At 38.7% G+C, this 19,965-nt stretch overlaps 1 protein-coding gene across 1 annotated transcript; it reads right to left on the bottom strand.

Annotated features, from left to right (window-relative positions):
- Positions 1–15,405: 15,405 nt before the first annotated feature.
- Positions 15,406–16,738, bottom strand: LOC108697762 (protein FAM135A-like). The gene is made up of 3 exons (XM_018228113.2): positions 16,552–16,738; positions 16,102–16,215; positions 15,406–15,772 (listed from the first exon to the last, which is right to left on the bottom strand). Exons 1-3 carry the CDS (start codon positions 16,682–16,684, stop codon positions 15,567–15,569), a joined length of 453 nt encoding a protein of 150 aa, XP_018083602.2. The 5' UTR covers positions 16,685–16,738; the 3' UTR covers positions 15,406–15,566.
- Positions 16,739–19,965: the final 3,227 nt, after the last annotated feature.

Raw genomic sequence — 19,965 nt, forward strand, 5'->3', positions numbered from 1 at the left:
ACTGACCCCATCTAAAAAACAAAACAAATGCTCTGTAAAGCTACAAATGTATTGTTATTGCTAATTTTTATTAGGTATGGGATCCATTATCCGGAAACCCATTATACAGAAAGCTCTGAATTACGGAAAGGCCGTCTCTAGGGATGGGCGAATTTTTTCGCCTTGTTTTGCCTAAAAAATGACGCCCATAGACTTGTATGGGGTTGTGCATCAAAAAAAAAGAAGCGTGTCAAAAAAATTGTTTTGACGCCCATAGACTTTAATGGGCGTCTGCCACATTTCGCCGGCGGCGAATTTTTGGCCAAACGAAACGGGTCAAATTCGCCCATCCCTAGCCGTCTCCCATAGACCCAATTTTATCCAAATTTTTAAAAATGATTTCCTTTTTCTCTGTAATAATAAAACATTAGCTTGTACTTGATCCCAACTAAGATATAATTAATCCTTATTGGAAGCAAAACCAGCCTATTGGGTTTATTTAATGTTTACATGATTTTCTAGTAGACTTAAGGTACGAAATGATGCAAAGTTATACTAGAAAACCCTGGGTCCAGAGCATTCTGGATATTAGGTCCCATACCTGTACAATGACCAAGTATGAATCAGTTTGTTCAGAGTAGGATGAAACATTGAAAAGGTTCCGTTCTTTCATTCTGTTCCAAAACACCAGAGAGAAGTATGTTGATTTATGATGTTTGAAACGTGCACTGATCAAAGATAAGAAATGTGCTTACTACGCAAATGAGTTCTGAAGCCTTTTTCTGTCTGTGCAGTTCAAGTATACAGTATATACCTCTGTTTATATACAATACTATACAATACTACATTAGAGCATTAAACAGGAAGTCCCAATTTAAAATAGTATGACTGATTATGTATTTGTATACATTGTCTTTACCACTTGTATCCTGCTTCCTCTGATTAATCAAGAGGTTCCACAGAACGAAAGGGAAATATCAGTCATCTATTGTTATTCTGTCTGTAGGCGCGGTGCATGTTTTTTGCTTGATAAAAAATACATTTAGTGCAGCGTCAAACTGGTATGACTAAAGCAGAACTATGGATCCAAGTATTCACCCCATTAGAAGTTCTCATCTTTGGTTTTCATGAAAATTTTCCAAATGTTTAGACGGAACCTCTTTTCTTCTAATCGGAATGGGTGACCTTGTGTCAGCTGGAAAGACCTACTGGTAAATAAAGCATTAGAGAGATTATTATATGATCCCCTTATATATTTATATATATTTATATATACTTATATATTTATACATAGTTATCATATCACCCCTTAAGCGCCTCTTCTCCAGCGTGAACATCCCCAACTTGACCAGTCTTTCCTCATAGCTAAGATTTTCCATACCTTTTACCAGCTTAGTTGCCCTTCTCTGTACCCTCTCTAATACAATAATGTCCTGTTTGAGTGATAGAGACCAAAACTGTACGGCATATTCATATTATGGAAGAGAAGGAAGACAAACAAAAATGGGTGGGGAACAAATGCACAAGTCAGGGGTGTTTTGCTGAGGAAGACTATGGATGCGTTCCTCTTGTCAGGAGCGCCCGATGGCACACCAGTCTCCGGCATCTCCCAAGATGACGGCGCCCACGGCCACCACGTGAGTAGCGGCGCTGGTGTCTCGTCGCCGGCGCGATGATGTCGCCCGTCTGGTACGAAGATTTGTAATAAAAAGACGCCAAGGTCCGAAACTCGCCTCCCCCTCCTCCTGCATCGCTCAAACCCTGCACAAAGAAATTCGCCCTGTGCGGCATATGACAGACACTGGAAAGACCTCCGCCTCCCCCCCACCTTTCCCCCTATCCCCACTCTATCCCCTTCTTCATTCTTTCTAACTCTAGTTATCTTAAGAGGAATACAGGATGCCATGCATTTTGGACGCGCAAAACAATTCGTGGATCTGCGGCTAATGCAACATATTCAATGAGAGCTTTTATATTATATACATATTTACAGTACCATAATGCATACATTCTGCATGGCTATTTGATATATCACTTCTGTAATATTTGTCTGTTTTGTTTCTTGTTATTCTTTTGAATAATAAAACAGTTTATACAAAAAAAAAAGACGCCAAGGTCACTGGTTCAATGCCCGAATATAGGATTTCCTGTGTGGTTTCTGGGTACATCCATATTTACTGCTGAATGATTCCTGAACCTTTTTGACCCTGCCTGAACTAGAACTTTGCTACACTTCTGCTGCCTATTGATCTTTCGCCTGGAACTGACGACGATTACTCCTGATCCCTTATTGATACGCAAACTTGGACTTTTACCCTAAGCTTCCTCCTTGGTCCAGCTACTCCCACTAGGAGCTGATAGGCCCCCTGACCCCTCTATGGGATGATTTTTCAGGAGCTCTGATAAAAGCATTAGTCTTAACTTGTGTTTCACATGCTGTATGGCTGAATTTGATTGGACAGTATTCCACCAACAAGAATGTGTAGTTCTAGTAACTAAAAAATACATGGACAATCACCACACACATGCAGATTCCCTTGGGATCTGGTTGTCTAGTTTGTGCACAGATGGTTGGCCAAATTGTCTGAAATACACAACATACACTCACTTGCACCTGCCAATACCCTTCTATCTCTTTGGCCACATTTGGTGACACCCCCCACCCCATTCGATCCATTACATTTCTGTTGTCGTGACACAATTCTGCGCTCTCTCTCGGGTGAAGCAGGATTACTTTAGTACACCCATAAACAAATCGACAGAACTTTTGATATTCAATCCCCTTCTTTATACCTCACAAACATAATCGCACAAATTTCTAAATACTACCCAGACCAGACACCACTAAACGCCAATAATCTCAACCTTCTCGAATCCTGTCTCTAGCCCATTTGCAGATATCCTTCCTTAGCTTCTGGTTCTTTCCCCTCTTTAATGAAACAGGTCTTGTAAAGCCTATTCTTAAAGGAGAACTAAACCCTAAAAATAAATATGGCTAAAAATGCCATCTTTTATATATACTGAACTTATTGCACCAGCTTATTGCATAGCAACAATGATCCAGGACTTCAAATTTGTCACAGGGGGTGACAAGTGTCTGTGACACTCACATGCTCAGTGGGCTCTGAGCAGCTGTTGAGAAGCTAAGCTTAGGGCTCGTCACTAATTATCCAGCAGAAAATGAGCTTCCCTGGCTGTAATATAAGCTGATGCTACAGGTTTGCTGATTATTAAATTCTGATGCTAATTGCACTGGTTTCTGTGCTGCCATGTAGTAATTATCTGTATTAATTACTAATCAGCCTTATATTGTGACATTTCTATTCTATGTGTACTGTATATTGTGAGTGGGTCCCTAAGCTCAGTAAGTGACAGCAGCACAGAGCAGGTGCAGTGAATCAGCAGAAAAGAAGATGGGGAGCTACTGGGGCATCTTTGGAGACCCAGATCTTTAATGCTAAAGGGCTGTGGTTGCCTTGGGCTGGTACAGAAGCACAAAACATAATGTACAACATTTCTAGCTACGTCTTTAGTTAAGCTTTAGTTCTCCTTTAAAAAAAGGCTACATGGAACACATTCAACTTATCCAATTAAGACCCTGTTTGGTTTCTACCCTATTCTAATTTTCCTTTGCTTTTGATAATATTGACCACGCCATTCTGTTGTAAATTCTCTATTCTTTTAGTATCTTTCTGCGTTTCTAAATAACCCTTCTCTGTTGCTTTTGCAAACAAATCCTCTTGCCCAGTTCAGCTTAGTGTGGGGGTGCCTAGGCCCACTGCTGTTCTCAATGTGCACTCTCTCTGTAAGAGACAATGGGGTATATTTATCAAGGAGTGAAGTTAGATATCGCCACAGTCGTCTAAAGTGAAATTCCGCCACTCTCCATTCATTTCTATGGGAATTTGAAAGGCGTATTTATCAAAGGAAGAACTTTCAACCATTGATAAATACTCTTTTAAAAATCCCATAGAAATGAATGTTCAGAGCGGAATTTCACTCTAGAGGACTGTGGTGATCTCTAACTTCACTCTTTGAGATATATATATATATATATATATATATATATATATATATATATATATATATATATATATATATATACCCCCTTATATCACTGCATGTTATCCACCTGCTTAGACTGTAAGCTCTACTGGGCAAGGACCTCCTTCCTACAGTATCACTTACCACATGACACCTAATCTCTATATATTTATAATTATTTATCATAATGTTAGTCCTCCCTGTTTGTACTTTTCTATATTGAACACTTTATAGCACTGTGTATCCTAGTAATGATTTATATATAAAGTTATACATGCATAGGGCCCCATTTTAGGTCCCTCTTTATCACTTCTATGCATTATTGGTTGATGTATGAAAATCTGTATGTTCAGTGTATACACCCATTTACTGTACAGTGCTGCAGCATATGTTGGTGCTTCAGAACGCCAGTGAGTAAGAGCCCTAACAGAGTATTTGTTTTTTAGATGGGGGTCAGTGAAAGCTGGAAAGAGCCTGAAGAAGGCAAATAATTCAAAAACTATAAAAAGAAAAAACTGAGGCAGATTGAAAAGTTTCATAGAATTAGCCATTCTATAATATACTAAACGTTTACTTAAAGGTGAACCACTCCTTTATTTAAAGGGGTTGTTCACCTTCCAAACACTTTTTTCAGTTCATTTGTTTTCAGATTGTTCCCCAGAAATAAAGACTTTTTTTTCAATTACCTTCCATTATTTTTTACTGTTTTTCCAAAAATCGAAGTTTAAAGTTGAATGTTGGTGTCTCTGGTGTTTGAGTCTGGCAGCTCAGTAATTCAGGTACAGACTCTGAACTGTTACAATTTTGCTACATTAGTTGATACATTTCTCAGCAGCATCTCTGGAGTATCAGCAAATGTTGTATCAATTCTAACAGCTGCCTGCAGGGGCGTAACTACAGAGGAAGCAGACCCTGTGGCTGCAGGGGGGCCCAGGAGGTATAGGGGCCCCACGAGGCCCTAATTCATATACAATTTCAATAAATATTGGAGAAACAAGTCAACCTCTAAACATTTTGGGGGCCTGAAAAATAATTTGCAGTGGGGCCCAGTAATATCTAGTTACGCCACTGGCTGCCTGTAATGAAACTCAGAGATTCTGCACAGCAGGGACAAAGATAAGAAATGGATCAACTAAATGTATCAATTTAGAACAGTTTGGGGGGTCGGCGACCCCCCTGCCAGAGCTGCTTTAGAAGGTGAAAAATGACACTTTACACTTCAATATTAGAAAAACGGTCACAAATAGAAACTAGAAAGTAATTGGAAAATGTCGTTATTTCTGGTGATCTATCTGAAAACAACGAGTTGTTTGAAGATGAACAATCCATTTAAGTGTAAAGCAGCTAAGGAAATCTACCTGCAGTTGCAGAAACAAAATCATTGAAAGTCAGCAAACAAACTTGTGTCCTACATTACCTGGCAGATTCACTCTCTCACCTCCCCTGTTTTTCTCACAGAGACTGCAGACTAAGATCAATTTTCCAGGATTTCATTTATCCTCTGCACACCAGCACGGACACGTCATTCATACCATTGCAGCTCATCTGTTGTAGATTATCCGCATAATATCCCTTCACTACTAAAGGAAAGAAAACACTCGAGTAAATCAAGCATAGAAAGTATATTAAAAGCAGGTGCATCCCACACACATAGCTTCTCAGATGATTTAGGGCTCTTACACACGGTCGTTTTTGCATGTGCTCCCCTGCATTTCGCATTCTTCCGTTCAGCCGCAGGGGGACGCAGGAGTAGAAGCACTTAATGATTGTGAAGGGGGCTGTACTCACACAGGCGCATGTATGCGCTGAACGCAGGTGAAATGCAACATGCTGCGTCCCACCTGCATTTGGCGCTTACATGCAAACACTGGGCAATAATTTTGTTAAATGGAGACCTCTGAGGGTTTGGGGGAGACAGAAAGGGGTGATTGGTGGGACATGTGATGAAGATGTGCCTTGAAGGGCTGGCAATTTTGAAATCAACGAGTCCATATGGTATAACTTAAAGTCTCCCTTACGTGAATCAAGTGTATATGTTTTTACAGCAGTTAAAATTTTTAAAGGGATGTGTGGTGAGGTTCTACTGACAGTCATGATGACAGTTTAACTTGCACATGAAAAAAGACTGAGCTGGTTTAGTTTCTCCGCCGGCCTAGACAAAATCAGCATGCTTGAGATACAAAAACAACATGGCAGCCCTGCACTCCTCAAACAGTAAACTGGGCTGGTGCATTTTTTTAAAAGGATTGGAAACCAGGGGGAAAAGTTAAGTAATTAGTAGGGATGGGTGAATTTGACCCGTTTCGTTTTGCCAAAAATTTGCCACCGGCGAAATGTCGCTGACTCCCATTAAAGTCTGTGGGCATCAAAAAAAATGTGTAAATTTTTGACGCGTGTCTTTTTATTTTGACACACAGTGCCATACAAGTCTACGGGCGTAATTTTTTCGGCGAAACAAGGCAAAAAAATTCGCCCATCCCTAGTAATTAGAATCACTTTGGAGGGGCTAACAACTGGCCACCCCAAGTGCTTTTTTTTTTTTTAAATTCTGATTTATTAGAAATTTTCAATAGGGTACAGAAAGAAGAAAAGGGGGTAATACACTCAAGGAAGCCAAAAAACAGGAGAATGCATCCATTTAGTCAAACATCACATAGAATCACAATAATATCGAGGGAGCGACCTGACATCCCTGAGTATAATAAGAGCCGCTGACGACAACATGAGACAATTGTCGTAGAGGGGAGAGGAGAAGGGTAAGAAAAGGAAGAAGAATGAGAAAAGAAAAAGGGAAAAGATAGAAAGAAATCTTCTAGCAAATATGAATATCTCTCGCACAGGGCGTAGCATAAATAGATAGGAGTCTCCGAGTCTAGGAGTTAAATACCAGCATGTTATTATTCACATAAACTGTCATATCTACATAATGTAAGCAATAACAATAATGCACCTACCCTGTTATAATGAGATGTAAATAGGGATCCACCAGACGGGAGAGGCCAGCCCCCACCGGACAACACCCCAAGTGCTTTTAATGTTGCACCCCCTTTTAAAATTGGAATTGGGCTTAAAGTACTTTAATGCATACAGAGGCAGAAACACTATTTAAGATGCACCAACTACATGATAAAAATAAATCATAACCCTCCAGCCAGCCAAAAGGATCTGAGTCTAAAGGTGGCCATAGACACACAGATCCTATCGTACGAATCGTGGATTCGTACGATTTTCAGATCATGTGTGGCGTGTGCCGACATCTTTCGTCCGGCGGACATTGGTCTTTGGTCGATCGGTCAGGGTTGATTTTGACCCGACCGATCCCGCCAGAGCCCATTGCGCATTGTAATCGAATCGTTCGGCCTTACGGCCGAACAATCAGATTACCCCCGATATAGCCATGCTCGTTAATGGCATATCGGGGAAAGATCCGCTCGTTTGGCGATGTTGCCAAACGAGCAGATCTTTGCGTCTATGGCCACCTTAAAAGTTAGCTATGTAACCCAAGATTTAATTTAGAGGTAAAGTTTGCCTTTTAATTAATACTGTCAGTTGCGAGTAGAAATTGGGATGTATTGAGGAGGTTCATTTTTGGTTTCGGTCCCACAGGTTTAGAACCCTAGTTGCAAAATATTATGTAGATAGTGGGATCACTTCATTGCACAAGATAGTACATCTAGTCAGATAAGAACTAATCCTAAAAAAAGGAGGCTCAGTGGATTCAGGATTTCGTTTGCCTGGCAATGTATTTACATTCAGGGGCAGATTTGTCAAAGGTCAAAGTGAATTTTTCGAAGGGAAAAAAATTTAATTTCAAGCTATTTTTTTGTGTACTTCGACTAGGTAATAGTCCAAATTTGACTCGAATTTGAAATAAAATTGAAAATTCAAATATCGAAATTTACTGTCTCTTTAAAAATTTGACATCGACCATTCGCCATCTAAAACCTGTCGAATTGCTGTTTTAGCCTATGGGGGACCTCAATTGGTGGAATTGGTGGAATTTGAAAAATCAAAGCTTTTTTGGGGAAAAACTTCAAATCGGATTCGATTGAATGTCCTACGATTCAAATTCGGCCAAATACTGACCTATTCGATCAAAAACTGACCTATTCGAGCAAAAACAACTTCGACTTAATTTCGGTTGGTCTTTTTAAATTCGAATTTCAACTTATTTTTCAATTCGAAATTCAACCCTTGATAAATATGCCCCTCAGTGTCAACTCCTTTTTTTCTGATGAAAGCAAAATGAACATAAGCTCCTCTCAAAAATGCATGGACTGATTTATAATTATTTGGACCAGCAACATCACATTTTTTTTTTAAAATTTGTTAGTATACAACGAAAAAAAACCACAAAGACAAATTCAACTTTTGTCTTTTTTAAGTCTTTATTAAGAAATAACTTGCACTCCTCTTCAGAAAAGGCGTCAGGGCGACGTTCCATCGTGCGGCGCTCGATTTCTCCTCCCTGGCTATCTCCTATAAGGAAGGCAGGGAGGAGAAATCGAGCGCTGCACGATGGATCGCCGGATCGCCTTTTTTGAAGAGGAGCGCAAGTGGAGTTTCGGTAAGTTATTTCTTAATAAAGACTTAGCAATTTCAAGTTCATCTGGGTGTCAGATAGTAATTGACAGTTAGATCCAATATATGTTATAGGGGGGCTCCTTTTGCCTAGAAGATGTATTAGAGCTCAATCTATTAAAATTACCAGACATTATGTCTCTCTACATGCAGGATTTGTGCAAAAGGCAGTTATTTTCTTAGATTTTGTTTGTAATGGAATCAGTTATTTGAGTGAGCTCTACTTCATCTGCTAGGAAAAGAAGCCCCCCTATATTGGATCTAAAGGTGGAGAGCGGATCTCTCCCCAATATGCCCACATTGAGCTGGGCAATATCGGGCTGATCCGATCGTGGCCCAATGCTCGGATCAGAATGGAGGTGATACAGGCAGTCGGATTGTGGGACCGCATCAACCAACACATGCGGCTGCGATCCGACGGGATTTTTTACATCTGGCCGACTTTCACGCAGATATCGATAAGGGACGCCCGTCAGATGGCCCTACACATCGGCCAATAATCTGCCGACTCGGCCCGTGTATGGGTTCCTTAACTGTCAATGAATATCTGACACCCAACTGCTGCATGAAGACAGAATGAAGAGAAACAGATGCTGAGAGAGGGATAGTGAAGATAAACTTGATTATTTCAGAAACAATGCAGAATATTTAATTGATTGTATTTAAAATTTTCTTATTTCAGTATGAGCAAGCTTATGTTTAATTTTCATTTTCGCGATAGTTCCCCTTTAACAAGCTGCCCTTTAGTTTTTTAAGAGTTGTTCTTAAAGGGATTTTGACCAGGCTGGGTCCTCGGGTCTGAAATAATGAGATTTTTCACAAGAAAAAAATGTAGTATGAAGATGTTCATCAAAAATGTCATAGAGGGACAGTAAATAGGGGAGGAGTCCTGCAGTAAATTCTGCGCCCGGTTCTATGGGTCTCTAGCACAACCCCAGATACTTTCCAAAGGAAATAACTCCCAGACTAGTTGCCAATATAAAATTCATTACTAAAAAAAATACTATTAAAAAAATAGTTTTTGGCTCGTTTAGGCGTATTTTAAATAGATATCCCCCCCCACCACACCAAATTGCACTAATTATAAAGTGAAAAGCCTAATAACAGTGAGGAAACCAGTGCTTCTCCGCAGCTGCTCAGACTATTTCGGGACATGACTAAAAGCCCCATCTGCTCTAATTTGTCTACTGCTGGCAGTGTAGAAAAAAAAGTGGAGTGTTTTTGATGCCCATCCTTACTAACTTGATTGTACAGGTATGGGATCTGTTATCCAGAATGCTTGGGACCAGAGGTTTTCCGGATAAGGAGTCTTTCCATAATTTGGATCTACATATCTTAAGTCGACTAAATAATCATTTTAACATTAAGGGGCAGATTTATCAAAGGTCGAAGTGAAAATTCGAATTTCAAGCTATTTTTTTGTGTACTTCGAATAGTCCAAATTCGATCCGAATTTGAAAAAATTTAGAAAATTCGAATTTCTAAATTAATCAGGTACGGTCTCTTTAAAAATTCGACTTCGACCATTCGCCATCTAAAGCCTGACAAATTGCTGTTTTAGCCTATAGGGGACCTCCTAGAACCTATTTTGAATCAATTGGTGGACTTTGAAAAATAATTTAATTTGATCAAATGCGCTATTCCTATTACTTAAATTCGTATGATAAAAATTCGATCAAAAACGGACCAGATGATTGAAAACAGACCTATTCGGCCAAAAAAACTAAAGGTGGCCATACACGGGCCGATAAAAGCTGCCGACAGACCGAGTCGGCAGCTTATTGGCCCGTGTATGGGGGCCCCCGACGGGCTTCCCCGATCGAGATCTGGCCGAAAGTCGGCCAGATCTCAATCGGATGGGGTTAAAAATCCCGTCGGATCGCGGCCGCATCTGTTCGTTGATGCGGTCCCGCGATCCGACCGCCCGTTTGCGAACGTGAAGGATCCGATCGTTGGGCCCTAGGGCCCACGATCAGACCAGCCCGATATTGCCCACCTCAAGGTGGGCATATCGGAGGGAGATCCGCTCGTTTGGCGACATCGCCAAACGAGCGGATCTATCCGTGTATGGCCACCTTTAGATTCAATTTCGGTTGGTCTTTTTTCATTCGAATTTCGAAGTTTTTTGAATTCAAAATTCGACCCTTGATAAATCTGCCCCTTAATAACCCCAATAGACTGATTTTGCTTTTAATATAATAATGGATACCATTCCTGTACATCATCTCATGCCTAACTTGGCTTCTATTACCCATAGCTAACTAAGCAGTGCAGCCAGAGTGAAGTGGAAGCAAGATGTCATGTGACTAGTCAGCATTTGGGCTAGTGATGCAAGAAGAATTTCAGACTTTAAAACAGGAGTGCACATACTTTACTAATGCAAAATCTACTTTTAGTGACGTGGTCCCATTATGATATACATCCATAAAACCATTGTTAGCATTCTATTCCATGGAAATATTACTTAAATATTGATTTATAGGAAAATGTATATTATTATATTTAATAAACAACTATTTCTTTGTAACCTTAAAGGGATACTGTAATGGGAAAACATGTTTATTTCAAAACACATCAGTTAATAGTGATACTCCAGCAGAATTCTCCACTGAAATCCTATCAAAAGAGCAAACAGATTTTTTTTATATTCAATTTTGAAATGTGACATGGGGCTAGACATATTGTTAGTTTTCCAGCTGCCCCCAGTCGTGTGACTTGTGCCTGCACTTTAGGATGGAACTTCTTTATGTAACTGAATCAGTCTCAGTGAGACTTTTACTACTGAGTGTTGTTCTTAGATCTACCAGACAGCTATCTTGTGTTAGGCTAGGGGCACACGGCGCGATTTCGCCGCGATTCTGCGCTGGGCGAGTTGTCGCTGCGTTTTTTTAAGCCGAAATAGCTTTGCTAACTTTGGCGCTGGCGTCAATGCAAATCGCGGCGAAATCGCTGCGCTAATTCACACGCGGCGATTCTTTTTCTACTGTCGCCCGGAAACGCCCAGCGAGGCAACTTCGGACGACAATAGAAAACGAATCGTCGCGTGTGAATTAGCGCAGCGATTTCGCCGCGATTTGCATTGACGCCAGCGCCAAAGTTAGCAAAGCTATTTCGGCTTAAAAAACGCAGCGACAACTCGCTTAGCGCAGAATCGCGGCGAAATCGCGCCGTGTGCCCCTACCCTTAGGGAGCTGCTATCTGGTTACCTTCCCATTGTTCTTTTGTTAGGCTGCTGGGGGGAGGGGCGATATCACTCCAACTTGTAGTACAGCAGTAAAGAGTGACTGAAGTTTATCAGAGCACAAGTCACATGACTGGGGGCAGCAGGGAAACTGACAAAATGTCTAGTCCCATGACAGATTTCAAAATTGAATGTAAAAAAATCTGCTTGCTCTTTTGAAAAATGGATTTCAGTGCAGAATTCTGCTGGAGCAGCACTATTAACTGATATGTTTTGAAAAAAAACAAAAGTTTTTCCCATGACAGTATCCCTTTAAACATAATAAATATCTGAATAAAAGCATAAAATAAGGGGTGATTTAGACAAGTTGTTTGTTGACAGTTTGAGATCTACTGACCACCAGCTAAAAGTCTATTGGTAGATCCCGATCTACCTTTTGGGCACACCTGCTTTAAAACCTCACATAAAGTTAGATTACATTGTTATTGTCTTGTACTCTGTTCATACTAGAGCTTCAAATAGATGTAGATGCTTCAGTAGATGTAGTTGTATGTTTTTCAGGGGACCAGAAAAATGGTTTAAAATCCAGGAAAATGTATAATCAGGGAAATGCGTTATATATTAAATATTGGTGGAACCTCCAAAAAAAGAAAATTTAAAACCAGGTTATGGAAAACTGAGGTTTCAATGCATATGGGTTGTTCACCTTTGAGCTAACTTGTAGTATGATGTAGAGACTAATATTCTGAGACAATTAGTTTTTTATTATTTGTGGTTTGAGTTATTTAGCTTTTTATTCAGCAGCTCTCCAGTTTGCAATTTCAGCAATCTGGTTGCTAGGGTCAAATTACCTTAGCAACCATGCAATGATTTTAATAAGAGAATAAGAGATTTGAATATGAATAGGAGAGGCCTGTATAGAAAGATGAGTAATAAAAAGTAGTAAAAACAATACATTTGTAGCCTCACAGAGCATTTGTTTTTTTAGATGGGGTCAGTGACCCCCATTTGAAATCTGGGAAGAGTCAATAAGGTAGATAATTCTAAAAACTATCCAAAATAAACAATGAAGGCCAATTGAAAAGTTGCTAACAATTATCAATTCTATAACATACTAAAAGTTAACTTAACGGTTAAAGGACCAGTAATATTAAAAAATGTGATTGTACTTAACGAAAAAAAACCCCACTAAGACACATTTAAATTCACAAAGTCTTTATTAAGAAATAAGTTACCGATTCTCCGCTTGCGCTCCTCTTCAGAAACGGCGTCAGGGCGATGATCCATCGTGCAGCGCTTGATTTCCCCTCCCTGGTTATCTCCTATAGAAGGCAGGGAGGAGGAATCATGCACCACATGATGTCGCCAAGTTTTTTCATAATAAAGACTTTGCGAATTTAAAGTTAAATGCACAAGCAAATTGTTTTTAACTTTTTTTCATGTTACTGGTCCTTTAACTACCCTTTAAGGTAGTTGTCTGAAGCATCCCAACACATAGGAATCCAACGTCAAGGGCCATATGGGGCCAACATGTGGATTACTATGGGGGGGGGGGGCTAGGCAGACCTCAATGAGGGTTGCATTCATGGTTTTATTTATTCCCAACCCTCATTTCTGGTGATCAGATAAAAAAAACTTTACAAGCTTGGGGGCAACCTGGCAATTACCAGTGTTACCAATAACTGTTGTAGGCCATGTATATAGATATAAAAAAAAGAAGGTGGTTTACCCACAGCCCAGATTAGGGGTTCTGGGGGTTTTCACATTCACACTGTGGTTCGTTATAACATTTACAGGCATTCATTTCCCTTTAAATATGTATACTACAGCAGCCAGCATGGATTTAAAGAGGTAGTTCATCTTTACATTAACTTTTTAGAATGGTTAATTCTAAGCCACCAACTGTCTTCATTTTTTCATAGTTTGTTTAATCTGCCATCTTCTTCTGACTCTTTCCAGCTTTCAGATGGGGGCCACTGACCCCATCTAAAAAACAAATGCTCTGTAATGCTACAAATGTATTGTTATTGCTGCTTTTTATTGCTCCTCTTTCTATTCAGACTCTCTCCTATTCATATTCCAGTCTCTTATTCAAATCAGTGCATGGTTGCTAAGGGAATTTGGACTCAGATTGATGCAACTGCAAACGAGAGAGCAGCTGAATAAAAAGCTAAATAACTAGAAAAAACTAATAAAAAATCCAAATTGTCTCAGAATATCACTCGTTACATCAGGGGTGCCCAAAAGGTAGATGGGGATCTCCCAGTAGATCTTTAGCTGGTGACCAGTAGATCTCAAGACACTGTCAACAAATAGCTTGTCTAAATCACCTCTTATTTTCATTCACATATTTAGGGGCATATTTATCAAGGGTCGAATTTCGAATTTGAAATACTCCTAAATTTGAATTCAAAAAGACCAACCGAAATTAAGTCAAAGTGTTTTGTTTTTTTTTCCGAATAGGTCCGTTTTAGATAGAATAGGTTGGTTTTCAGGCCGAATTTGAATCATACGAATCGACCGAATTTGAATCGAAGTTTAACTTAGATGTTTCAAAGTCCACCAATTGGCTCCCAATTAAAACAGCAATTCGGCAGGTTTTAGATGACGAATGGTCAAAGTCGAATTTTTAAAGAGACAGTACATGATAAATTGCTATATTCCAATTTTTTTCTATTTTGACTATTCCCTAGTTGAAGTACACAAAAAACATGGCATTAGTATAGTGTGGGCCCTCCTGCTGTTCCCCATACTAAAGGTGTCCTTATTTCTAGGATTATACACCTCACACTCACCCTACAGGTGCTCTTACAAGAAACTCTCAGGTGATACAATAAATTACATATTTGTCGGCTTTATTCGGAGGCCTGCATCTACAGACAGAACAGTAGGTAAAGTATTATTTAGGACTAGGGTTGCCAACTTTTTCTGGAAAAAAATACCGGCCTTCCTATATTTATCTTTTTTCCCTATTAATAACATTGGGATCAACCATCATTTTTACTGGCCTAGCCGGTAAAATACTGGCCAGGGGGCAACCCTACTTGTAAGTGAAGGGCTTTTTGGTTCCTTTTAGCCCATCTCATCCTAACCAGGTTTGGTTCTCTGCTTTACCTCTAAAAGGCACTGATCATATGACTCATTGTCTTACACTGGTCATGGGGCTGATTTACCAATAAAATTGGTTATTCACTAAAAGCTCTGATTTCATTTTTTAACTTATAGTGTACGGATTGGTTGTAACTGTTTATCGCAATAAAATAATCTAACGCTGTTGTTGGTAAATTATCCAAGGTTAATTACACAGATAAATGTGCATGTGGGTGGCATGTTTCTGGGGTAGAAGCCTGGTGGGAAGGCAAGGGCCAGTCTATGGCCAGTTAAAAACTTGTTGAAGTTCTCAGCAGCTTTCATCAATGTCTAATGTGCTGGGCATGGGCAAATATGACCCACCTGGTAATGATAACAAAATCAAAACATTTTTAAATAAAGTTTATTTTATTGGTGTCAGTAACAAAGAATATATAAATTTTACAGATGTTTATATACAAAGTGCTACATACAAAGGTATATACAGTATAAGCAAATATACATGGATTCAGTATATGCAGCGCTGTAAGTTAAAGATGTTTCTGGAATCTTCTTCTTCTTTTGCCTTTGGTGTCAGCTCGTATAGTGTAGACTCGTACAGTGTAGAAGAGAAGTCAGCGTTGTAAGGATTCTGCAACTCGATGTCTCTGGCACTTCAATAGCATTAAACATTTCGGGCATCACATTTCTTCTATTCAAAATATTTCAGGCCAGCATTGTGAAAGAAGTTCTCCAAAAATTGCCAAGATGAAACGAATGCGCAGTGGCCCGTACGTCCAATGAAAGAGTTGAATGATTTGGGCATATCGAAACTAACGTCGTATCTCACAAAGTTACAGTTCTTGTTGTTTAGAATAGGCTCAAGGGTGTTTCGGAGCATCTCAGTATAAACAGTTCCTGAAAAGGAAAACATGATTAATAAATATACGGGAGCCTTTCCGTTACAGCAACAAACTTATCCAGCAAAGACTTGTGCACCTTCTTTATGTGGTGGAAATGTTTTAAAAAAAATGTACAGCTAGAACTATTTAGCAGGGGTCAACTCTCCTCCAGCCAAGAGGCCTACATTCCTTAGTCTGTTGTATGTTCTGTGATAAACAAGCTTGTAAAGAATCACAGCAGTGTGCAAGGCATTGTGGGAGTCTTGGCTGGTGGAGAACTGGCTCCTGCTTCAATGGTGCATGTACTCCATTCAGTAGACATATGTTTAAAAGTGAGACCCTTACCTATCTCATCTCCCTTCAGAGCAGCTTTGCACATTTCAATACGAGTGGAGTGATAGGGAACAATGTGATCTTGTAACGCGCTCACTAGAATCACATTCTTGAAGTGCTCCAAGCCTGTAATACAATAATATTCACCATGAGATTCCAGAACAAGTTTAAAGCATCAATACAGACATGCCATGAAATGAAGGGATGATACTTTCAGAAAGATAAATTTGAAATCACTATTTTGCAATGTAAGTTACTCAAGAGTATTGGGTTCATATCAGGTCCATGGTGGCTGCACTTTAAGGCCTGCAAATATCTTAAAATACTACCTCGCTGGTAATGGATAAAATAGTTTGCAAACGTTTCTAATAAAACTATCAAATAACTGAAGCTTTATTTTGGGATTTTGTACAATTTAATATACAGATGAAATCCATACAAAAGACGGGCCCAATGTCTTACCTGTTTTCTGGCTAAGTTGGTACAGGAACGTTTGTCTTGGGTCTTTGTGATCTGTGAATGCCATCTGTGATACGGAGACAGATTTATCGAACAGCTGCTCAAGCCACAGGCCTATAACAAAAGACATGCACATATTTATTAATTGTATTGTATAAGAACATGCTAAAGTTAATTGAAATGTAAGTAAAGGTACGGAGTTATATTATCAGGAAACACACTGCATCTTAAAAGTTTTCAAAATACAGCAACTTTCCTAAAAATAATATTTTATATTTTTGACTTTTGTCCTGTCATAATGATATATTACATTGTACTTAATGTAAATTAAGCATGGTTAAATCCATTTACATATATTTCTTGTTGTTTCTAATCAGTCAGTTACGTGTCAATAATAAAACAATGTAGCCAGTAAATCCCTACCAGTTTTAAACAGATTACTGCTGTGGCACATAAGACCCATATGTGGTCCACCAAAGGAGAGGAAAGTGTGCAGGTTTCCAAGGTAGGCTTCAAATTCAGGTCTCCACAGAGCTGCGCGTATTACCACAGCGCCCAGAGAGAAGCCAATAAAGCTGCGGGGAGAGAAAAGTAACATTACTATAAGAAAATTCATACATATTAATTAATAAGTATAGAGGTTGTTGCTAATTACTGTACCTGATTCTGGTAATAATGAGCTTTTTGCTTGTTATGTGATCTAATATTTCAATTAGGAGACCGCTGGCCAAATAATCAATATCTTCAGAGGTGGAGTCCTGTAAAGAAAATACGAGAAGTAAAAAAGACATGCATAGAGACCAGCACTAATGAAAACATTGTAGTCGCCACAATTATTTAACGGCGTATAAAATAGCAATAATAAAGGGCCTATCTGCTAACAACCAGCAACAATAATCTTCTAAGACCTATCCACTTCCTGTCTTGTCGCTGCAACATTTTCCATGAAATGTGATCATATTTTTCTATATATCTTGGGATATCAAATCCCACAGAAGACGTTTTTGTCTTCTGATCGATCAATAACAGGGTTAATTTGTTAATTGTTTCATTTAAATATCAAAATGATCTTTATGGGCCCCCACTGCAACTGATCGTTTCATATTAATCATCAGTAAACTAAAAGCTAATAATAAAATGATATACTTCTCAAGATAGTTACATTTTATCATCATTGTCTATTAGTTTACATTGAGCTGAGATGGATATAATGTTTGAACAATTTCATATAGGAATAGCGATATCCCCCTGAGAACTTGATGCACAGACATGTCAGCGTACGTACCTTGTTGTACATAGACATTAGGAAGTCGGTCTTTCCATGTGTCACTCCACACTCGATGTAAGGTCTTACAAATACAAGATCATATTCGGAACCTAGAGTAGAAATAAAGCTGTTTTATTAACAGGGCAAGGCAATGGTATAGCATATGACAAAACACCCGCACGTGTTGGTGTCAGAATTTAATCTTAAAATATTTTTTACTTACCAGCTCTGCCATGTACGCAGACTACTAGATGTGTTCCGTCATCTTCACTACTGGCGTTGTCTTTGGAACCTACAATAAAATAACATCGAATAAGTCAATGTAATCAAAGTAATGCCCATCTTTCCTTCATAATGTAATGGAAAAATCAATGTTTATCTTACCAGTAGAACTGCTCTGATTTTCTCTGACTTTTCGCTTAGGTACAAGTTGCTCCCAAAGGAGTTTCTTTTCTTTGGATAATAATCTACACAATAAGAACACACAATGTTGGGTCAAGTAAAACTGTCCATTGAAACACAAAATAACAGCAGCAATATTCGCATTTATTTTTGCTCACTGGGGGTGTTGTTGCTATTTTACTCTATGAGCTAATATTATAAGAAAATTATATGATGCATTTATGTGTATTAAATATACATCCTCGTTAAACACAAGGGGTAACGTAGGCCCTGCCCTATAAGACTGTTGGGTCTCGCATTGCTTGATGTACATTTTTTAACTGTAGCTCACTTTTAACCCACTAAAGAAGAAAAGTTAATATCTTCATCTTTGTTACATATAATGATATCATACACAAAAGCCATGAATATCTTGTAAATTATATCCTTATAAACAGTGAGTAGTGATATCATCAGTTATAAACGTAGTAGTGATGTAATTTCTGTCCCATGACTCAAATTACTAAAAATTAAATAACTAAAATTTGTGTATTATAATTAAAAAAGTACCCCCAGTTGTAAAATATGAGGATATTATAAGTTACCTCAGAGTTCCATGACCTGTATAAAAATACTCGGCCTTCGGCCTCGTGTTTTTATATGGTCATGAAACTCCTCGGTAACTTATAATATCCTTATATTTTACAAGAGGGGGTACTTTATTCACTATATAATTAGACATATTTAGAGTATATGATGCCTGATGTCAATAGTTTCATGGTTTGTTGGAAGACCCATATAGATATGCAGTATTTGCATTTAATTTTATGAGTTTGCATCAAAGAACATTCATTTTATTTAAGAATAATGATCTGTACAAAGCAGCAGTGGGGTGAATACTACTGTACCAGCCCCGGTTATCAATAGCAACCAATGAGATTCTCCCTTTCCAACAAGCAACAGACCGTCAAATGCTGATTGGTTACTCAAAGTCACTGGTACTGGTGGAAGATGTACAACTTCTATTTCTATGTAATATTGTGCATAGTAAGTGCCCTGACTGCTGTATGTATTTCTATATGTACAATATCACATTCTTTACCTGATCCTGGATATTGTCAGACTTTTCGATTCTATGAGTTTTACAATTTGGCTCAATAGACGATTTGCCAAAGAATCATATTCAGCCAGAGTTTCATCCTATAAGCAAAACAAAAAAATATTATAAGTGATTTGAAATAAATACAGCATTGCCTTGAAAACTAGTAAAGTAATCAGAAGAGCAACAGAAACTTAATTCCTTGGGCATTCTAAGGACTATATTTTTAAGGCCCCTTTCCCCTTTTGGGGCTGAATTGAATAAAACAATTTAAACTCTCTTTCATGACTCCCCCTGATTAGATTTCCTATAATCATATGACTTCAACATTTTTATTGTTTCAATAGTCAGAACCAGCTATGCAGGAAATAGCAAGGGGCAAGCGGACAATATATCCCATAATCATTTCTCCCTCAGTTATTGATCTTGTTCCAAGTGCCGGCAACATACTGTACCTTGTTTCCTAGATGTCCGATGACAGCATTTCTTCCACCGCGACATCCATATACAAAGGTAGTTATTACTTGCTCATCTGTTGTACCTAGGGTAGAAATAAGTCCATGGTTATTGTTCAAGTTAAGGTAAAATATATGTTATATTCATATTTCCCAAAGGAGAATATATAGTAAAAAGGTAATTACAATAAATAGGTCTCATCCTGATTTGCACA

The sequence above is a fragment of the Xenopus laevis genome, chromosome 1L (genome assembly GCF_017654675.1).
Source record: "Xenopus laevis strain J_2021 chromosome 1L, Xenopus_laevis_v10.1, whole genome shotgun sequence".
NCBI classification, from domain to species: domain Eukaryota; kingdom Metazoa; phylum Chordata; class Amphibia; order Anura; family Pipidae; genus Xenopus; species Xenopus laevis.